Raw genomic sequence first — 23,298 nt, forward strand, 5'->3', positions numbered from 1 at the left:
AAAACACAACACAGAAGCAAACTACTTCTCCAGGTTGCTAAGAGAAATTAACCCCTATTCTAAAGCTGGGACAGAACTTAATACTTTCTTACACAAACACTTTGGTTTTCAAACTGATACAATTCAGCTTCACTAAGGCTGTCCTGAAGTTCCTGGCTCTTTAGGCATCAAATATGATCAGGACCTCAAATTTTGAAGTATCCCTTTGCTTTCAGCAGTCAAACAGGCTTAAAATGCCATAAGGAAACACAAAATTTACATTATAGACAAGGAATAAAACAGTGTTCAACAATCTACATTTACCAGATTTTTGACAGAATGGCTTCATTGTTGCAGCATGACTAGTTTATCCAGTCATTAAATAAGCATTACTATCCTTAGTAATGGAACAAACTCCACAAAATGAGAGAGATATTATAAGTAGTTTTAAAACTTGAAAAAGAAAATTATTTGCTTGCTCTTATCATCCTCAACCAGTTTGTTGGACCACAGCATGACTAAGTACTTGAAGGCAGAACAACCACAAGTCTGGCAACAGTATTAGCAGTCTCTCACACACTGATGACCTGAAGATATTTAGCTCCTCCAGCACCCAGCTTAAACATATGCTAAATATAGCCTTGGCCTTTTCTTCTGACATTAAGATGAAATTTGTCACACAGTCTGTCTCACTACTTTTAAACTAGCTCTAAAGGGTCAGAAGTCTATTTGTCAAGCTTTCCTAGAAGTAAGTTATTCAGAAAGTCTCTTCATGGTGAAATTCTTTACTCTTGCTTTCCACTTTGAAATTCATTGATTGGCACAGCAGCAGAAATTCACAAAGTGCTTCAAAAGCTGGAAAGTTTACAAACTTCCCAACAAAGTTGTTCCTTAATGAAAAGAACAATTGACTTGATGTGCCTTGTGATACACTGAAAAACACATCATATCTGGACCTGTGTGGTAGCTTTTTCCTTGCAAAAGTTAGTCCCAAAGGCTTTAAAGATACCAAATCAACTGCTTTGATACACAGTAAAAAAACAATTTCTCTGGAAAAGTTTTGTCATGATACGTATAAAGGTTATCAAGTAACAGCCTTCCACTAGATTGGTATTTATGGTTTACAGCCCCCAGTCCAAACACCATAGCTTAAAAAAAAATGGATGGACTTGGGTCTTTTTTTAAATGGAGGAGTATGAATTAGGCACTACACAACCAGGTAGGTACTAGAAGTGATACTGATGGTCTTGAAAATGTGGTTATTTGCCTTGTACAAAGCAAGCATATTACACGCTTTAAAAAAATAATAAAAAAACCCAACCAACAAGTAAACTGTCAAATCTAAGACAAACTTGCAAATACAGCTGGAAAAATAATTTATTGAATTTACCAACCCTCTCAATGCAAAAATCATATACCTATACAGGTCTTTTTGGTTTTTAAAACTCTCTATGGAAGTTGTGCCATAGCTTACAAAGCCATGATTCTTACAGGATCACCTGACCTCATTGCTGTAATAAGCATCAGGATCTCAATGAAAAAAAATCTTTTTGCAGTATACTGTAAGTGTCTCTTGTCTTGAAAATTATTAGTGAGTAACAGCTTAGCAAGCACTGCAATGGTCTATTGTCACCATGAAAACTTATCTTCATCACTAAAAATGTTCCCTGTTTCTACTTCAAATTCATCTGGCCTCAGTTTCCAGTATCCTAAGATTTTGTAGATCTCTACTATTAAAACACTCTTCCTCATAGTTGTAGCTTCAAGCTTTATAAACACAGAGATGCTCTCCAAGATCTCAGTAAGGAACCTTTGCCAATCCTTCAGTCATTCTTTTGGCTCCTCTGGTTCCTTTTCAACACTTCAACACTTTTTGAAGTGCACTGGGACAAGGTATAGCTAGCTACACAACTAAATCTGGAAAAGAAGGAAGACAGGAAGGGAAGAAGGAGGAAGTGAGAAAAATAGTGGGCAATGAGAAAAATCACACAGGAAGAAGGTATGAATGAACAAAGGCGGACTACCAGACTAGTGCTGAATTTCTGAAGTAAAAAAAGAAAGTAGAAAATCCAAATGCTACAATTCTGAAGCTGGCTGCACTTCACTTTCAGCTCCAGTGGTCTTACTGCACAGGGCCCTAGAGTGTTTGGGTTCTTTTGTTATTTCAAGCAACAAAGCAGATAAGCTCAAGAAAAAAAGGGTAATTTTACAGGTAGCTCTTGAAAGCTACTCTTGGCTTAACTTAAAAAATTATGTTGGGGAACCACTTTATATAGTGATGTGTAAATGTGATGAGGACAAAGAATCTTACAGAGACTATTAATCTCACACCCACTGAACATCAATTACTGTTCTCAAGTATAAAGCTTCCAAAGGTTCAGATATTGCAGGTACAGCCTAAAAATGCTGTTCAGAGCTTTCAAAGGAGACTATGACACAAATTAATTTTAACATGCATAAAAATTATTTGCTCTGCTATTAAGTTACATTTTCAGTCACACATCACCTAGCTTCTAATTCTGACCACTACATGGTAAACCTGTGAATCATCAATTTTTATGAGAAAAAATAAATCCACGTAGAAAGTTTCAAATTGAAAGAAATCAAACTTACTGTAATTGGCACATCTTTTGTTCCTGAATTTAATAAATGCAGATTTAAAATTTTTGGCAGATCTGTTAAAGAACAAAAAACACACCTGTCTATTAGGCTATTTTAACATGTGAATCTTATATAAAGTCATTTACACTAGCTGGTTTCTTATATACCTCCACTGTTCAGTGTTAAAAAGTTATACTAACACGACAGAATAGCCAGTCAAAATAGCTAGTCCCAACAAAACTGCCTTTTTGTGTATTAGTAGGCATTACATACTTCAGCTTACCACTCATATTTCTAACACATTAAGAAGTGAACAGGCTAAAAATACTATAATCAATGACTTTTTCAGATGCACCATGTTCAGAAGAAATTACTCTTACTTGAAAATCTTTACACGTTAAGTAAGTAGTATAGAAAAGTTCTTCAGAAGCTATCTTTTTTTAGTTAAACAGAAGATAAATACTGCTTTTTGTCAGCAATAAATCCCTCTTACAGTTTAAAAAATACCTCTAGTTTTACTACTTTCTAATCACTAGTAGTTTTATTACTTTTTATCACTAAACAATATTAATGTTAAATGTTAAGCCCAAATATGTTAGAGGCAATTCAAAAAAGATCCTATCATAAAACAATTGATTAAGTTTGCCCACCTTCACTTTTCCCCTGCCTGAAAATTATTAAGACTTACCCAAGAAGTGAAGCCATTTTCACAAGTTTACAAACCAGTTGAACTGAAATGCTTTTCAGACTAACCCATGTGCAACTGTGTAACATTAACCTTACTACTGGACTTACAACCTGGTGTGCAAACTACTGCTTGCTTGTACACACCCCAAGTACTCTTGCATCTGTGCACTATTGTGACCCACTGTTGTAATCTGTCTTTTTAAAAGCATCATTCCACAAGCAACCCTGAACAAGTACAAAGGTACTGGGCTTTCCCCTCCCCACCCTATTCCTGATCAATACTTTGAGAACTGAAGACTGGTTTACCTTGTGTTCGTAGTGTACCAAAATCTAGCATTTCTGTTGATGAATAGATTCCTGGTGCTATAAAAAAAAAAATACAATTTTCTTATTATACTAAGAGTTAATTAATTTGATTAATTGAAAAAAAAACCCAACCAAAACACAAAACAAACCCAAACATCAACCAATCCCCAACCACTCTTTCACAAACCTGTTGTAACTTCTACTTCAACAGGCAGAATAATAACTTCTGTGTTGTCTGAGGCATTTGTTTTTATTCTAATGAAGGCTGTATGATTATCTGCTTCTCTTGAAGAAAAGCTGGCTCTCATCACTCCTTTTGTTTCATAGGGAGGTATTTCCTGATAAATAATCAAAGCACATCTATGAGAGTGCAGTAATTACAAAAAAATGCTGTCACACCAAATAATTACATCGAGTATAATTGTGTAAAGAGAAAAAGCTACAATAGCAGGAAGAGAGAGGCTTCATACAACTAAAATTACCATTAAATTTATAAAGGATAGTTGTAATCATCTAATATGACACTGATTAAAACTAGGTATATGCAAGAGAACTTTCATGTCCCATTTGATTAAACTAACAATTCTAGGATTCTAAGTTTTATGTATTCAAATTGTGGTAAAAAAGACAGTAGACTACATTAGCAGAATCTGGCAATAAACAAAAGATATTCAGAAAAAATGTTGGCAGTAATATCAAATATTGAATTTGCATACTCTAAGTATTTTTTCTCCAAAGCAGACACAGGCCATACAGTTTCAGTGCTAAACACAAACTAAACCAGTGCACAACTCCATTCAGCTAGAAGCTTGTAGAGCTCCATGTTTATTAGTCACCATGTAATTTACAAGAGCAAGCAAAAACTAATTTCAGTTGCTGTACCATGCCTATTCTGCCAGTTCTAATCTGCATTCAGGGTTTGAAAGACATCTCTTTCTGTATTTTCTGAACACAGCTGCAGCACAAGACTAACTTCAGCACTACAGCTGAAATACTAACATCAGATTGTCTTCCTCATCACATTAGGAAGGTCTGAGGATTGGATTTTTGGTAGGTTGCTTGGTTTTTGTTTTTTTAAATAGAGAATGAAAACCTTGACTGGAAATTTTCTAAGGCACAATGACTGCAGATGTATATTTTGAAAGCTGTTGAATATCAAAGTAAGAAGATTTCAAGTTCTGTTTTCACAGACCCAACATAATGCAGCCATTCATTAATGTATCAAAGGATGTGATCTGACTCCTCCATACGTGTAACTAGGGATCCAATGTTGGTCAGATCAAAAAATACTCCTGCATATGCAGACTGCTCCATCCAAACATTCAAACATTTGGCATCAGAACAATTTTATACAATTATGAATATCCATATGTCAAAGTATCATCACCATATCTCAAGTAATTTCTGCTGCTTTGAAGCCTTTTCTAACTGCAGCGCAGCTCTTGACATAACCAATACGATGATGTATCTGTGTGTTTCCTCCTACTGGTTTGATTTCTTAAAGCTGCCTTATTGTTTTGAAATACCAATGGTTATATGAAAATGCATACCAATGGGTATGAAAATGGATGGATAGAGGAAACAAGAGGATTAGTCCTTGCCAGACACTGGAAGCTTTCACATGTGAGTCATCATTGCTTTAACTGGCAACCTGGCAAGAGAAGCCAAAAAGCTTCATGCTCTGAAAAACATCCCCCTGCGAGTTCTCCTGACAACCAGTAAGGGGCTATCTTTAGAAGCAATGCAATTTGACCAAAGCAGTGTCAAAACATTAGGACAATAATGTTTTAAAATCCATTTTCATGTGAATATCTAACCATCGGTATCTGTTTCTACTGCCTTGTTTAAAATGTTGTGATCTGTGTTAATACTTATTTCCTTGCAACTTTTGTACCTAAAACTAAAATACTGCCATTCTAATGAACTTTCCCCAGAAAACATAAGATTTAAGAATTGTGATTGTCCTTTGTAACTCACATGGAAATATTCTCCTAAAACAAATGTTACTGTCACATTACTGTAATGATGCACTTGAACAAGAAACAAACTTAGGAGCCCAATGGCTCTGAAGTCTCTCCTAGACCAGAAACTAGTCATCAAAAAATCAATAAAAATTCAATAAAAATAATTCTAACTGAAAAGGAAAATACGTTTTGTATCTAGCTGGACATTACCAATGGTGTGACATACAGCATTCAGCCAAGAACTGTACCTTCAGGATGCTTCTAAATTTTATTTCACTTAAAGATATCAGTATGTGTTACTTCAAATCAGATTTAATGAGCCAGATCACAAGTCCATCCAATACACTACCTTGTCTATAGCAGCAGACATTGATGAGTAGGGAGTAGCTGCAGGGCATGTATGTAGGAGTATTTCCCAGAACAGTTTCCAGCCACTCTCAACTCATGATCTAGGGATTTACTTCAGCTACACACACTGCTGTTTTACTTAGTAGTCCATAATAGACTTTTCTTCCCTAGTTTGTTTAGCTTCATTTTCAACCCATGTGTGCATTCATAGTAATTTGCAGGAAGCACTTTCTAAGTTAAAAAACCCCAGCACCACCAAAAAAGCCAAGATAAATTAAAAGAAAAACCTAACCAAGAAACCAAACAGAAAAAGATGTATATCGTTTTTCTGTGGGTTAGATCCAGCTCACAGGCCTCAAGGACTGAAAGGTCAGGTAGGTGTAATTCATTCTAATGGGAATCATTTTATTCTTCACATTTCAAAACAGCACAGCTCAATGCATATGGCTTATCTTAATTAAACCTTTCATCCAACTCCTACTACCATAATATTAACAGACCCTGTTACTGTTTCCATTTTTATGGGGTATTTTAAATGATTATATGACAAGACACAACATTAGTAACAAAAAAACAAACCCCAAAGCCTAAGCTCATATCAAATAAAACCTCCCAAACAAATACAATGAGTGCTGCAAGACATGACTACTCACCCACAGCTTTCTTGTACCTCCCTGCTGACCTGTTGGAAGCTCTAAATGGAGATCACCTCCACTGGAATACATTTCTACCACCTGAGGTGGACAACAGGAAAATGTTAGTACTCAACCTTAAAGGGATCCTGTTTACTTATCAGGTATTATCATGGGCAATGGCATGGGTTAGTGACTACTTGATCACTGGAATACATTACAAATTCACTTTAATGCTGATGTAGCCATTTGCTAGTGATACACTTTATGTGATTTCTAGAGCATTTTACTGTTTGTGAATCACTTAACGGAATCAGAATTTGGTTAGGTAAAGACATCAATCCTGCCCAAACATAAGAATGGTTTCCAAGATTACATACTGGGGTATACTGAAACAACACCGTATGCTGTGCAAACCAGACAGAATAAAGCTAAGAGGCATCACTGGATTAAAAGATCTGTTGTTTCAGTATTTCTCCTAATTACTAGTGAAGTTTAAATCTTTATTTTTCAGTAATAACAAGCTTTTAAAAACTGAAATTTCTCTGGAAAATCTCAATTTAGGAAATTAGGAGATCTGCGACTATAATCTAAAATGTCTAGAACTGATTTGCATTTGAGCAGAAAAAAAAATCTTGTAATATGAAATACATGACCTCAAATAGCTCTAAAGTTCAAACAGAATTTTAAGTAATACCAAAATAAACAAAATTTCAGTTTAATACCATAAACAAGCATTTAATGATTTTTCTCTTATGCTCACCTGCAAAGGTTCACTGTGAGGGTTATGGATATTTATTATAGGAGAGAAACTGCTATTTACAGGAACTCGTGCCCCAATAAATGGGCGCAATCGATAGGGGTTCGGAACTCCAATGCCAAACACCTGGTTCAGAAAAAGAAACACAAACTTAAGTAGCTGTATGTAATTGTGACAGAGCCTAACATGCCCACCCATTTCAGCAATCCACCATAAAGTCTTTTTGATTAGATTTATAGTATACTTATAATTAATTCTTTAAAACCAGTATCCTACTAAAGGTCTGAAATAAAGAAGCTGGTTTAGTTTGCAGCTAAAGTATATTCCTCATTTCTACTAATTACCACTATATACACATACACTGAAAAACAGACAATAAAAAAGCCATCTTTTTTTCTGAGACTCTAGAATAGAGTGTCATAGATAGATACCAGGCTAAAGGCTAATGAAATAGGAAAAGTGCCTTTAATCATATCATTATGAAACTATCTATAGTGGGAAGCATTTTTGTTGGTTTTGTTTGCAAAACATTGTCATGGTAAGAGTTATATTCTTTCAACAAGAGGATTTCTCTCATTTTTCACTTATCAGTCTCTCTCATCTGTCTGAATTATCTTTCTGAATCTCCTGTGAGTAATTTTTTGCCAGCTTAATGAATATTATTGTCTTGCCACTGGATCAGATAAGTAAAGGGCTAAAGGATGAGCTAGATCCCTACAATGGGTCACTAAAATAACACATGCAAAAAAGGTATTGGGAGGATTTTAAATCTTAGGTAATTTCATTGATCTGGCTTACAGAACTGCCCTATGGATTCTTACAATGGTGTATCTGTGTTACAACAAACAACAGGGATGGAAACTTCTTCAACTTGGTTGATGGAAAAAAAACCCCAAACCAACAACCCACCACTATTGTGCAAGTATCCTTGGATGGTTATGCATCCCATAATAGACACTGCTTTGCCTGATTCATACTTCACTTTTCTGAAAAGTGTGTAATTCTCTTACCTGATAAGTAAATACCCCATGATTAGAAGTGTTAATAAATAAAGTGTTCTCTACATTTCCCACTACTCTTGCGAGGAAAACTACATCAAAGGACGTATTCCCTCCTGGAAGAATTTTCTGGAAAAAATAAAAACAAGCAAGCAAAGGGATAAGCAAAACTGTTTACTGAATAAATTGCATCATGCAGATGAACAATAGTTTTTGTGATGCAGAAATCCTCATGTGTCCTTTGTGGAATATTGATGTTAGAAAGTCAACTGCAGATTTGGAAAGAAAAAAGTAGCACTTTCAAACAAATGAAATGTGGAACAAACTAATAAAAATAACATTAATTTCAAACTATCATCTAGTGCAGGATCATATTTAATTGAATTTTTGTACTGAATTCTGAATTTAGAGTTCAGCTTATCACAAAAATATTTTAGACTGACAGTTCAAAGGTCACTGGAGAAACGCAACTGCTACAAGACTTCAATAAATGCAACAGGTTGCTTATCACAGACAGGTTTTCTGAATTCTTTCACATTTACGTGGCTCTTGCTAAGCCACAGGCCCTGCAAACAAAACTGAAACTAGAGGACTCTATCTGACAGCAGTGTGGTTAGCAGTTAACTCTGCTGACAACGTGCTTTTGAACGTGCAAGTTCCTGTATCACAACTACTTACAGCTCTAAGTACACTGAAGTGACTTCTGCACACTAACTAACACCACTTCACATGACTCAGAACATTCAGAAAATTCATAGGAACAGTCTGTTTCTGTAAGTGCTCTGAGGAAATGTACTCACTTCAGCAACAAAGGAGATCTGCTGTTAAACCATCAATTATATATATTTCCAACATAGACAGGACTCCTTGTGTTTCTGTGCTCAGTTCAAATTTGCTCTAATATGAGATGAAGAACTGCAGTATTTAATACTTCTAGATATGTAATTATTGCAGTAAGTCACTCTTTTAGAGAAGTTTCCATTCAGATTTGAGAGAAAGAAGTAAAGCTAATTTTGAGAAAGTAAAAAAAACTTACCCTATTTTGGAAAAACGATGCATGAAAATGTGATGTTGTAGCAGATATTGATACTAATGTAATTGTTTCTTCTGAGCTAGGGTTATGTAGGTAAACTTTTTCCATTTTTGGCATTCCAACTGGCCTGTCAAAATAGAGAGAAAATATTTACAAAGTGTCAGAAATCTAGACAATTAAGCATTGGACTTTTTTTGCATTACACCAGATAGGAGAATAAAAGTGATGAGCACTAACAACAGAGCTTTGCATTTAATGCTTTTCTCAAGTAACATTTGTATGTTGGACCTATAAGAATTACTTAGTTAACATACTTTCCATTATTTTCTTGCTTACTTTTCCTGAAGGTTAACCTAGTGTTGTATCATGCTGATGAAATTCTATTGTCAGATTTTTACTTCAGAATGAAAAGAAGCAGAGTTTTCTATTCCTATGCTAGAACTTCTAAATAACTATCTTAAGACAGGGTGCACACAGCAATTGAAAATAAAGAGAACACAAATTAGCCAAAAGTCTAAATGCAAATTATTTTCGATGATAGATTATAAGTTGTCTTACCCAGAACTTTTGCGGTATTATATTTTATAATACACTCTACAGAATTAAGTATGCAGACATGTACAGCAACCACTATTTTATTTCTATATTTATTTGAATTAATACCTTAACTTAAAAAAAAAAAGGCTTAAGAAAAATTCTAGAATTTAGGAACCCTAAAAGATGGAAGTCCACAGTCAAACAACCGCTCAAGTTTTCAGTAACCAGACACGCTAACAAATTCATTTGACACAAGCTTTTGGCTAGTTTCTTTTTGCTTACAACAGCTGAGGTGACAATAGATGCTCCTGTTTCAGCAATTATTTTTCAGACTTTACTGTCTCTTCAGAATTTTTTTCATGCCTTTTAACCCATACAACTTAAGTATCAGCACCAAAGCACTAATAAAGCGTGCAGTTTACAGATTAAAAACTGCTGCATTTTGAATTCTGGAATTCAAAATAGCTAACTCTTACCTTTCAGGCTACATGTAGTCCATGTAGCACTCTCTTCCATGTCACTTGCTCCAAACACTGCAAGGACACCAAAACTACTGATAAGAATTACTACCTGTACTACCTGCAGTGATGATGACCAGAAACAGGCAGCTGTTCAGCCATCCTCAATTAACCTTAACAGACCAAATAATTATGTGCTACTGCAGTCACAGTTTTTCAGCTTAGAGGGGGGTGTGAAATATATCTCAACAGATAAAGCAATGTAACTTTGTTGTAAATTAAAGACTCTATTGAATGGAGAATTTAGTGATAATAAACACACTGTGCCACAATTAACAAAGTGATCGTGGTTACAGAACCTCCTATGCATGAAGCAGATGCTAAAGACCATGTCATTAATTCAAAGACACAATTATTAACCATAAAATGTATCTACAGTCTGCCACTCTAAAACACTTTGCTTGCTGAGTTCACCTAATTTCATATCTCTGTCAGCAAACCCTTCTTTCACTTTCAAAAAATCTCATTTTGACTTCTCTAACTTCACCAGTGACAAAGACCACAATTCCTCTCACTTTTCAAAACCTATACAAAACCAAACATTGGGGTTAAGCCCTAACAGAAAATATTTTCATCTCTTTCTAGCATACATGGGGATATCAGAAAAGGAAATAGTTTATCAGCTCTGAGCTTTTGTGTTAATTACTGTAACTGCTACACTGTTGATCAATGGAATGAAACAGTAAACCGATGCACCTGTTTTTTTGCTAGGAAAAAGCTTACCAGATCAGAGGAATGCAAATGACAGGCAGCCCTCCGAATTTCCTCATCTCTACCCCCACTTCCACCAAAGATCCCACCATAAAAACAAACATGCAAATCCACAACCAAGAAAAGTGTCTGCTGATAGGGAGTTACCCAGCATCCCCTGAATTACGAACACACTGCTTCAAACACCCTTTCACTGACATCACTACAGACGGCCTTGAGTATTTTATCTGTTGGGTAACTAAGAAAAGCAGAAGCTTCTATACCAGTCAACATTTTTGCAGCAAATTCCTTGTTTAGACAAAGTGGTCAAGCCTTAAAGCAGTACCCAGATTATACCAACACCAAAATTTTTTAAAAATAGGGAAGAAATAGAACAGTCAATCTCCTCCAACACTGAAGAAAGCTCTTGTTGCCTGAGGATCAGCTGTCTTTTCTGTAGTTCTTGTTACGATTTTTCACTCTCCTTAGTGGAAGACATGCTCCCAGTGCCTTAGTGCAACTCCTTTGCTTGCCACAGTGCTGTTGTTGGGTACTTCTCCCCACAACACGTTTAGCAGCTTGTCAAGAAGGGGAAATCATCCTCCTACTCTGTAACAAAGCACTCACACTTCATATGAGGACTTGACAGCAAAAACTAGACTCAAACTGAACAGTTCCTTCCAACCACAACAGCAAGAAGAAAGAGATGAGTAGATTTTAATCAGTATATTACATGTGAGTAAATGACGTGACTAGTGTATCATCTGTGGTCTCTAAAGAGAAACAGCTATGTACTGAAAACTGAACATCAGAGTTGCTTCAGTGACACTTATGATGCACACTTGTGTGTGAAACATCACAAAGCCAAGAAAATGATCTTGAATGAAGTCGCAACAGCAAACCACCACTCTGCTTATGTCAGAAAGGCAGTTTGCAAATAAAACTCATTAGCCAGGAAATCATTCAAATATTAACAATCTTTAAGACCTTCATGTTTTTCCAGTGGTGAAAAGAAGGGACTGTACATCTGTTTGAGAGGCTCAAATCTATAAAAACAAACTGGTTGGGGAACAGCCATGACCACCAAAATAGCTAACTAATTTCATATTCCAGACTCAACTACCACAGTATAATTATAGGTAATAAAGGCAGAAGGCACTAAAAAGGAATTCTGATGTTAGGACTTGGTTTTACCTTACTCTTTTGCTGATAATTCTGATTTTGAAACAGTGAGTCTGGTATTACATTTGGCTGAGATACAGCTTTCCTTATATTCTTAAAGTGTGATGTTACACAAATATAAAGAAATAGGACCTCATAAACCTCACCTGTTTTTTCTGCCATTCGACATGGTAAATTCCAGGTGGGGCAAGGTGCACCAGACACCTCTAATAAGCCTGCATACCAAGCAATAATCTCATAAGGGATGCTCTCCAAGCTGCAGATTATCAAACAAACAATGATCAGCACAAGTATGGTTGTAGCTGATGCCAAATTTTAGAGCAGAATTTCCCAGAGCAGTCACAGCTAGCACTTTTCATTGTGAGAAGCTGGTATAGACACAGACCTTCAGGCAAACATGAACTATCAAAGCATGTAAGATTTTGCTCCTGATTCTTTGTCCCTGTATAAAATTGTCAACCTACACTGATAAAAAAACCTGATACCATAACCTAGACGAGAAGATGCTAATTAACAAGGGTGAGGTGCCTGGTCAAATGGGTAAAGAAGCCTGTGTTAATGTTTTTACTGCTGCAACTCAACTCTTTTCAAAGTCTGAGTTAGTATCTGCAGTGTATTGTAAGCATGTCCTTGTAATGGAATTCACTGCTGTTCCAGTGATCAAAGGGTAGGTTATTTTAACAATGGAAATAAGCTCTTGCAAATTTTGAGGAGATGAGTTCTTGAGTTACTGGCCCAAAATTGACTGGCAAAAATATGTAGCTACTCATTGTGAAGCAAATACAAATTGCATAAATGCCCTTTTGAAAGGGCAATTAATTTTTTTTCTTACTGCACATAGTTTAAGCTCACTTGATTTATGAAAACTGATACAGATCTATTACTGAAAAGCAAAAGATATTAATTCAGCAGATATATTCTTCCTCTTCCATCCCTTACTCTTTCTAATGAGACTGGAGAGAGAGATGAAGTCAATCAAAGGCTTCCTAGATGCATTTTTAAATGCTGAGAATATAGGTAAATATACTCACTAGTCAATTCTGGTCAATTCCTCATACATCTGAGAATTTGACATGTTTTCCCCCATGTATTTTTTCATTTAGCATCTTTGGCAACTGCAGAGACAACTGTAAAACTTGTTGTCACGCAACATATCAGAAGTGTCACAAGGGTTAAATCAGTATCCTGTCACACAGTATCCTATCAGAGAGGGGTGAATAACAGATGCCTAGAAGGCAGAAGAGTAATGTGGGAAGCATACAAAGTCATGTGCCCTGGACACTCTCCTAGGCTCTGGAACTTCCTGAACCAATGAAGATGGTTCTGTAGCCAGAAGATCAGACTGAGCAAGCTCCAACAATAAGAACTGGGGTGTTGACTTTGTAACGCATCCAACAACTTTTAATTAAAAGAAACAAAACGAGCTGGTCTTACAAGGTTACCTCCAGAGACTGAAAGAGAATGCCTTTTGTGCCTGATTCTGAAGAAAATGCTAGTTTCCTTACAGAAAGGAAGCCTGCATCACGTACAAAACCAGAGAAATAGTGAGTACAGCATTCTTCCTGCTTCACACAAAACCGGTTGAGTGACACAGGCAAGTGGCTTCTTTACCTGAAGTTGAGAGTAGCTGAAGCACATACATTTGCATTTTCAAACATGTCTCCAACTCAGAAAAGAAAAGAAAACAGAGGGTTTTGATTTTGTATACGTACTAACCTTTACATTGTTGTTTCTTAGTTTCCAGATTTCACTGACTTTCAACAGAGAAAGTTCTTTGACATTAGACTTGACAAAAAGTTGGTGTCAGTGTAACATACTAAATAGAGCAAGTGCTCCATTTTAAGTTAGGAATCTAACGTAGATTCCATGCAACAAAATCACACCTTTTCCAAACAGTTATCAAAACCACATATACAAGTAGTAGAGTTTATCCAATCACGTCACCAAGTGTGATTGGAATGAATCTAGAGTGTAATGAACTTTCAGCAGCATTGTGCAGTCTAGCATGATATGCGAACAAAAGCTGAGGCAGATCTGGATGAAATGTCAATTTACTGTCAACAATTTCTCACATTCAGCAAACTCCAAGGGAAATGAAGTTTTCTTTAGCAACATTTCTTTAAAATTTCAACAATTTCAAACTCGCACATTACAAGTGTATCATATGTACTGTGTAAACATTTGGATGTACATTGTAGGCAACTTACTTTTCAGTAAATGTACTTAAAATGGAGAAAAAATAGTCATCTGAATAAATTCTCTAGTTGCTAAAATTCTTCACTATTTTTTGTATAAGGGATTAGAGTTCATGAAGAAAACAGACCATTTTGCTAAACTTATATCAATCCTATATTACTTCAAGTAACTCCCATGGCTTTAAGGATGTAAATATCTACTGTATACTAGTAGATGCAAACATTTCATCTATAGCTCAAGAAAACTTCCAATAGCTAAACTGCTAACAACATAATTTCTCCATTCTCATGCTAGTCCTTCCCCTAATTTTTACACCAAACAAGCCTTACGAGGGTATAAATCCATTTACACTGCAGTGTAGCACATTCATGATACACCTTCACTTTCTGAATGCCCCCTTTTCATTTGTCTGCTTGTTCTTAGTTCATGTAATTAGAAGAATAACTGTAGGCAGTGCAGTCTAGATTCAAAGGGAGGTATATTAAGACAGGTTTAAGATAGGCTATATTGTCCAGATTTTTACCCATTCTGACACTATCCTGTCCTTAAAGTAAAGCATGTCCCTTACGTTACTTAGAGTAACATAAGGTCTCCACACCTGCAAGGTCTCAATATTTGAACATTGCCAAGCAATTGCTTTCAAACCCAGCTTAAGCCTTCACAGAATATCCTGCCAAATACTAGAGTTCACAAGCAAGAAATATGAAAACATTAAAAAATCCCCCAATCAAAACACTTCAAAGGAAATGCAAAATGAGATTATTAATATAAAACTGAAATAAAGAACTTCAGAATACTGCCCTACCAACGAGAAAATTTCGTCTGAGAATGGGACCTCACTCAAATTGAGTGAAGCGAGAACCTCCATTCATCACAGAAGAATATGTTAATCAAGGATTAAAATATTACTGCAACCAGAAGTATTATTTCATAAATTACCAATCATTTCTATGAAACAGGGTTAGGATATCAACTTCATCTAAAATATCTCCAGATCTAAAAAAATTTTTGATAAGTAGTTCTAGCTTATATTGTGGTAGAATTCTAAAATACTCAATACACAAGTGCTCCATTATCAAAAGGTACCTCTATAAAAAAATTTAGTTAAAGAACTTAAACTTCACTTATGATACTGTCAGAGCTGAACTAACAAAGGTAAAGGCAATGCATTGAGATCTGTGAAGATCCACGTTCTCCCACAAAGTAGGTGCAAGAACTGAATGGAAACTGCCCTGTAAAAGTATTCTTCAGCCTTCACCTCAGGTGGCCATCTCTAAGATCTCTAATATGAAGACCTGTTTTAAACAGAGAGTCATTATCATATAGATAATGACTGTTCTGTCAAAATAGCCTCTGAGAAACCAACTCCCAAAACCACGGAGAACAGCATAATGATTACTGTTTGTAGAACACCTCACTTATTCCCATTTAACAACAGGAGAGAGTAACAGTTTAAAAGAGAATGCAAGGAACAGAATGCTGGTAAAAAAAGTCAGGTAGTTGTGGAGCTGCCTTTAGGTGTAAGGGTTTTTTTTGTTTTCTTTAAAGCTCTGAATCTCCAATACTGAAAGTGTTGCAGAATTTGTTCCAGAAAAATATTGGTGTTGCTTCAGAAACACAAGAAAGAGGCTTACACATTAAATATCCAAATGAGTATTCCACACTTAGTTCAAGCAGTCCCCTGGCACAGTGATATGGGAGAACCTGCCTCAGTTCTATCCCATTCCCAGAGGCTTAATGTATACAAAGAACATTTGGGATCTCTTCAAGTGAGCTAAAGATTTGCATATCCTAACATACAGCATGCATTTCTTGTGATAAATGTCAGATTACCTGGACTACCTTCAAAGTGGTAGAATATGATTTGCTTTATATTAAAACAGCATTAAAAAAACCTCCAACTTATAAACCAGAAGTAGAAGGCCATTGTAATCTCATCTCCAGGTGGAATACAGGAAGTGTGTCTACAACACATATTTATAAACTTAATGCTGGTTTTGATTTTCTGAGATCCTTAGATAAGTAACTATTATTAACTATTATTCCTGTTTAAGTTGACATGTTTTTGAAACAACTGATTAAACCCACACACTTGTAGCACACCAAAAATGTCACAGGAAAAATATGACATGACTTACAACTGAAAATAAATATTAGATCTTTCTTTAGCCTAGATATGATACATGTTGACAGCTCAGCATAAAGATGAACTTGGAAAAAGTTTGCTCTATGATATGCTACATGCTACCTATTAACAAAACACCCCTTGGGTATAGTACATATTCAGAACCTAAACAAAACACACATTTTATGCCTTTTCTAAAATCCATTAATAACAAAGACAGAAAACCAGAATTTGAATGTGAAAACCCTGGCTGATTTAAAAGGCAAAAACTCAAAAGCTTAAATATGCATTATTTGACTTCCAAGGTACTTGGCACCTGCAGCTTGTTCCCACCATAAGGCTGAGTTACTCAGCATTTCTCAGAGTTGGTTCACAGATTTTACACTAAACTTTAGGGCTCCATATCTAAACTTTTTTGAAAATTGCTTTTGGCAACTCACTTAAGTTTTATTAAATCACGAGAGGATTGCTGCCTGAGACTATAACCTAAATGACAAAAGATTAATTAATGATATACAGCTACCCAAAAAACCCACCCAAACCAAAGAAGGAACACACAATGAATCACGATCTAACACACAGGTTCCTTATTTTAATTGACAGAAGGCAGCAATCCCTCAGTGCAGCTTGCATGTATCATACAGAGCCATTCCCAAGTAAGAGATTTGTGTTACTCTTAACACTGTATTAGATTTATACTATTTCTTTAGTGCCTTTAGCTTTGACCAGAACAGCTTATGTAAAAAGCCAAAATATAATGAAGAAGGACTTAAAGTATTTCTAAGTACTGTCTTGGATCTACTTGTAGCAAGGGAGAAAAAAATCATCTTTGGAAGTCCACAAAACAAAAAAGCATGTGTAGCTTTCTTCAGAGCATAAGCATGCAAATGCTAGATAACCTTTAAAAGATATCTCAGAGAACATCAAATTTATTTATAGAAAAAGGTGTATAAAATACATTCCCAATATCAAAGTCCAGAATTACTATGAACTGAAAACTTCTACAGTTTTTAAAAGAAACTAACCTAAACTCAAATCAATTGGTAAGTTTACAATAGGTCTAACAAAAAGCACACTGCTTTGTAAGTTTGAATTCATACTGCACTCATTAAAATAATTTATTAACTATAACCTAATTTTCTTGTAGCAGAGATGCAGTAGAGTAGGGCTTACCATGAGATATTTTGCTATTCAACTCCATAGTCACCACAATGCATAACAGTCTTTCCAACAGAAAAAAGTACTACATTTTTGTTAATAATCTGTGGCTGATCTGTAAATGAAACAGCCTTTCATCCAGCAGCAGTACTGGCAGAGGATGGAAGAGGGAGTGCTGTGCTAAGGCACACCTGGGCTGTTTTCATTCTTCCAGGCTGAACTGGTAACAAATGTTTGAAATGCTTTCACTACAGTTTGCATTGGTCTAAGTACCAATCACGCACAGAGGCTCCATGAACACCTACTCCAGAACCACTTTTGACTGTTGGAAGAAAGGATTGGAGCTACCTATACACAGAAACCAGTTCACGGTAAGACAAGTTAAGATTGAAGTAGTTCTCAGAACTAACAGGTACATTGGTGAAACGTTTGGTTTCCTTCCTTCTTTTGTTTAATGGAAACAGCAATGAGTTGCAAGGTAGAGAACACAGAGCTAAGTTCCTGGAGGCTATTTGCTCTGCTTGAGGCTGTATTTTCACAACTCAACATTACTGTTCTAATAATTGCAGATCCACAGCCAGTTTCTTTGCCACCAAAGCCATAGTAAAACTGATGTGCTAGAGTACATGCTCCCTTACACAGGTTATATTCAAGCAGAGGGGTAATCTCACCTCAGAACATTACATTCTAGACTTAAAGCTGTCCACTCTGCAGAGCAGCTGTGCAAGTACCTAAATCATCAAAACCATAGCAGCTGACAGGTCACTACATGATGCTTAATACTACATGATATTGAGTACAGCAGCCCTCTGTAAGTCAATTACACCTACAATCTATTAATGCAATCTATGTATACAACCTTCTCTATCAGATTAAACACTGTTCCTATTCATTTTCTGGGGTTTTGTTTGTTATTTGCTGTTTGCTTTTTGCAGCGGATGGAGGGGTTTTTTTGGGTTTGTTTGTTTGTTTTGGGGCTTCTTTTGTTTGGGTGGTTTTTTTGTTTTAATTTGCATAACTAAATAGATCAAAAGACTTTTCAACTTACTGTTCATGGAAGTCCAGCATTGGTGGCTCAAACCGGAGAGGTCGGCAATTTCCCCGATACAGGGATACACTACAAGAAAAATTGAAATGTTGTAAAAAATACTATTAAATGACACATTTTTGCTCCCTTCCCATCTCATATAGCCCTCTCTTAGCAAAATTCATTAATTCTAATAAAGCAATTAATTCAAAAGAAGAAACAAACAAACAAAAACTTGTCCAGTCAAAATACTGCAATTTTACAACATGTAGTGTCTCCAAGAAAGATTATGTAAGAGTACATATCTTGAAAATGGACATAATTGAAGTGTAAACCTCTCCTTTATATAGTGATGGCTGAGTAAAACAACACACTAAAAAGGTTTACATCATCTTTCATAGCAATGTCCAAACATTGCAATGAAAGAGGTGTTGGATATTGTCCAATGTGTAACAGTAATTTACATACACATCCTGAGTTTCTCCAGCTACTTCTGTACTAGCACATAAACAATCTTGAATGCACTTGAAGTTACTGAGGCCACATGTGAGAAAACACCCAATACAGTTCAAAACTTGCAATATCCAGAAGACAATGACTCTGCTCTGGAAAGATTCCTTAGCTTTGCTTACACTGACCTCCCCCTGGATACTCTTTAGGAGAATTCTAGTAGATGAACGCCAAAACTTAAACAGCACTCAAACAATCCAGCAGTGAAGTCAACATCATACCTGGAAGCATTCTCTACTACTGCTTATTTTATCAGTATAGTTATATAGAGCACAATAGTTAACTCACAACAAAAAAGAAAAGTAAAATATACAAGGTGGTTTCATTGACCAAAACATTTTTTTATTATTCAGAATGATGTGACTGTGATCACAGTTAAGCATCTCTGTAACTGTAATTGAGCTGAGTAAAAACCCTATTCATACAAAAACCAAAAAAGGGAGACAACAATATAAAAAAAAATTGCAGAACACTAAAGAATAATACGAAGAAAATCAATGGCTCCTGAATGGCAGGATCAACAGCTGCTTTTTTTTCTTCAAATGCTTTTTTCCCTATTATTAAAACAGACTTATTAGTTTAGATTCTTGTTTTCTGACTTTGTATCAATCCTAGATGTCCAAAGACAGAGCTGCAGCCACTTGTCCTGGGTAAGGAAAACTACTTCACAAACGCAGTTCTACCCAGAACGACGCAGCTCTGCCTCAGCATGGAGGAGCAGCCAGGAAATGGGGCACACACATGTGGCTTGTCTTATGAAAGCTGAGGCCTTGAGCAAAGATCAACCCAATTCCATCCAGTGCAATTCCAGGAAAGCTAATTATTGATCAAATTCCGATGCCTTACCATACTTCAGAACCACTTCAACAAGGAAGCTATTTACAGTAACAGTTTAAGAATAGGCTAGGAAAGCTTAATTGTATCCTTTAATCAATATCAAATCAAAAGCATTTTAAACAAAATTACATTGTCTCAATGACTCACTAACTCTGAGACTAATCTTCACACTCCAAGTATAATACATAGCATGACAATCAATTTCTAGCACTCTATGTTTGAATGTCAAAGCATCTCCAATGCTACAGAGCCTAGTCACTAAAAACAGCTTTGTCCACATAAAAGTAATAAAACACTACCAGGACAGGAGCGGGCTTAGTACATCCAGTCAGCCTTAGTATATACTTAAATATGTGTGTGTACACATATGCCATGTGTTTGCAGATCACAGTAAAACAGAAGTGAAAATACAAAAAGACACCAATAGGAAAAACTGTATTCAGGTCTACAAAAAAAAAATTAAAATTCTTGCTACTATTAAGTGTGACTGTGAGACATTACAGTTGTCAAATAAGAGAGTGCTCGGGTACACCTTATCAGGCTAAAGACAAATCTCAAACTGAAGAACAAATACTCAACAAAATGAGGTTTACAGAGACACTGGACATAGGAGAATACAACTGGAAAACTATACTAGCAGTTAAATTTCATAAGGATATAACAAGTGACTAGTTTGTCTTCAGAGTTTACAGTCTAATTTTAAAAACAATTTAGAGTGCATTTCAAAATGAAAAAGGCCAAAAAGCTCCTGTATCTCCATTGTGAAGGTAATGCTAAACAGAAACCACTCATCTTAGAGTGATCTTAAAAATAATTCTGTCCATTTCTTCCAAAATTAGAACTTTGAACAGTTAGATAGCGCCTCTTTTGTGTCAGTAATTATTGGCAGAATAACCTATCAATTCCTTTTATGGAAAAATATTAAAAATATTTACAATAGTGATAATTAATATCATTATTTCAAATGCATTGAAAACACTGCCAAGAGTAACTTGGCCTAACTTGAACAATCATTACATACTCAATTCTCCACGTACACAAAAGGTTAGGCAACATTTTCTCAGGACACAGAGCTATATTATCCTGGAAAGCCAGTTGGACAACACAGATTTTTAAAATTTGTTACATTTGGTTAAAGTTTGGTAAAGGCAGCAACATCATAATGAATGCCAAGTATTATAATAAAAGTAAGAACTGTAATAAGATTCAAACAGGAGCAAGCAATATAGGGATCCACAAACTTTGCCTTCTGAAGGGCCCAACATGAGTCAACTTGCAGCAGAGAAGGAAATGATGATAATGTCTCCTGCTCTCCTGGATACTTGCTCACCGAAGGCTGGATACACCCATGGGAAGGGCAACTTTACAGCATAATGACATGAAGTTAATTACTGTTGTATGCATGTAGACATATGGCTCCCGGTCTTATATCACAATTTAAACATTTTTCCTTCCCTACGCCTCAAGTTTTCTAACTTTTAAAGACAAGAAGAACAGCATGAAAAAGAAAAGATGCATCTGGAAGAGAGGACTGCAGATATCTGCCAGCAGACTAAGAACTGGCCAGGAGTCACATGGACCCATAATTCACATGTTCTCAACATCCTCTTCCTTCTGCAAGAATTTTGATTTTAAAAATGAGACTTGAGAATGAGCTACATATAGTGCCCAGCAGGCTCATTATCCTCCCTGTTCCATCCATGCTGTATCTGAATGGACATTTATCTCAACTACTAACTAAGATACTGCTGCTACCCAGATGCAACTCACTGAAGTGCATCTTCATGTCTCAATAGTATTTGTCACACATGCTGTCATTAACATGGTCAAAATAGCAATGCCTGCAAACACTGTAGCAGATATGGGTGTCCATCTATGCTGAACCACAATATTCTTCTAGCTTAAGGACATTCTTCAGCACTTCCATAATGCTTTGCTGTTTATCAGAGTATTAGGCACTCAATTGTAGATAATCAATGCACATCTTTGCATTTGGAGATGAAGAAAAAGCTTGTCACATACAGTACTTAAAGATTTCTGCAAAGTTGGGCAGCAACTGTGTCTCTGTATCCTCACTTTACCTTTCTAGCTGTTCTGGGATTTCTGTAGGAGTTGTGTGCTCTGTGGAATCTTATCTGTAACATCTTTAATTGCTACTGCAGAAAATTCAAATCTAAGCATACTCCACATGTATTTTTTCCCACATTACTTCAGCAGTTGTTTAAAGGGTTTTATTTCCTCTCTTGTGCCATAAATTGTAAAGAAATAAAGACAGCGAAATTAAGTTGTGAAACAACTTAATTCTCATGATTTTATTAAGCAACAAGAACTCTCAGAAAGCTGCTACTTTATTTCCATTACCACAAAATCAAATAAAAGTGTATCTAAAAATAACTCTGTGAACCTTGAAAATGACAAATTGGCAAATGCTTCACAGTGGGTACTTTTTGTGCCAGAATCCTCGAAAGAGCCACTGCAGACCTTTCGAGCTAAAAATCTTCTGTAAGCAACCTGAGTGCATCCACAACTTGTTAATATTTAAAAATAAGACTGAGATATTTTAATTTTTAAAACTAGATTTTTTTTTTAGAAATATGGGTATTAATCACAGGTTCAGCGAGAAAGTGAACTTCCACAAAACAATTGACCACTTCAGTATCTGGCAGAAGCTGCTGCTAAAATTGCAGATGAATAAAAAAGACTAGCAGAGTTTTTTTTTTATAAACTATCCAGATAGTAGCTAGCTCAGATATGTCAATATTAACCTTATATCAGGAAAACACACTTGTAACAGGCAAAGTTCAAAGCCAGCAACTCCCAAGGGGGAGTGTCTGGGGAAAGAACAGGGAGAAGCTTGAATAGATGCACTGTAACCTGACCATGGACATGAACAAAACAAATTAAATTGCTAGCTCATTTCCCTCCTTCCACTTAGTGCTAAAAAGTAGATCAGAGAACTGAATAAACTGCCTAAATAGGGAAAAAATATTGGAAAGAAATATTATTTCTTCTATACCAAGAAGAAGAAATAATCCCTAATAAGAACAAGGAAAGACAAGACATCAAGAGAAGTATTGTTTTTTGCAATGCCATTGAAAAAAATCACCTAGAAAAAAACTTCAAGGAAAGATTCATGCAAAACCAGTAACAGTAGTGAGAGAGAAAAACAGAAAGCAAATTTGGTATTTGCTATGTAACATGGTATCAGAC

General features: G+C 35.8%; 1 protein-coding gene across 1 annotated transcript in view; it reads right to left on the bottom strand.

Annotated features, from left to right (window-relative positions):
- TMEM131 (transmembrane protein 131) overlaps positions 1–23,298 on the bottom strand; it is a 93,228-nt gene that overhangs the window by 36,904 nt on the left and 33,026 nt on the right. Inside the window, exons 4-11 of the mRNA XM_036379145.2 lie at positions 18,763–18,831; positions 9,312–9,435; positions 8,288–8,404; positions 7,281–7,403; positions 6,539–6,619; positions 3,761–3,911; positions 3,574–3,630; positions 2,593–2,654 (exon numbers count right to left, since the gene is read on the bottom strand). Of these exons, the coding sequence (XP_036235038.2) occupies positions 2,593–2,654; positions 3,574–3,630; positions 3,761–3,911; positions 6,539–6,619; positions 7,281–7,403; positions 8,288–8,404; positions 9,312–9,435; positions 18,763–18,831 (784 nt within the window). The remainder of the gene's footprint in view (positions 1–2,592; positions 2,655–3,573; positions 3,631–3,760; positions 3,912–6,538; positions 6,620–7,280; positions 7,404–8,287; positions 8,405–9,311; positions 9,436–18,762; positions 18,832–23,298) is intronic.

The sequence above is a fragment of the Molothrus ater genome, chromosome 2 (genome assembly GCF_012460135.2).
Source record: "Molothrus ater isolate BHLD 08-10-18 breed brown headed cowbird chromosome 2, BPBGC_Mater_1.1, whole genome shotgun sequence".
Classification (NCBI taxonomy): domain Eukaryota; kingdom Metazoa; phylum Chordata; class Aves; order Passeriformes; family Icteridae; genus Molothrus; species Molothrus ater.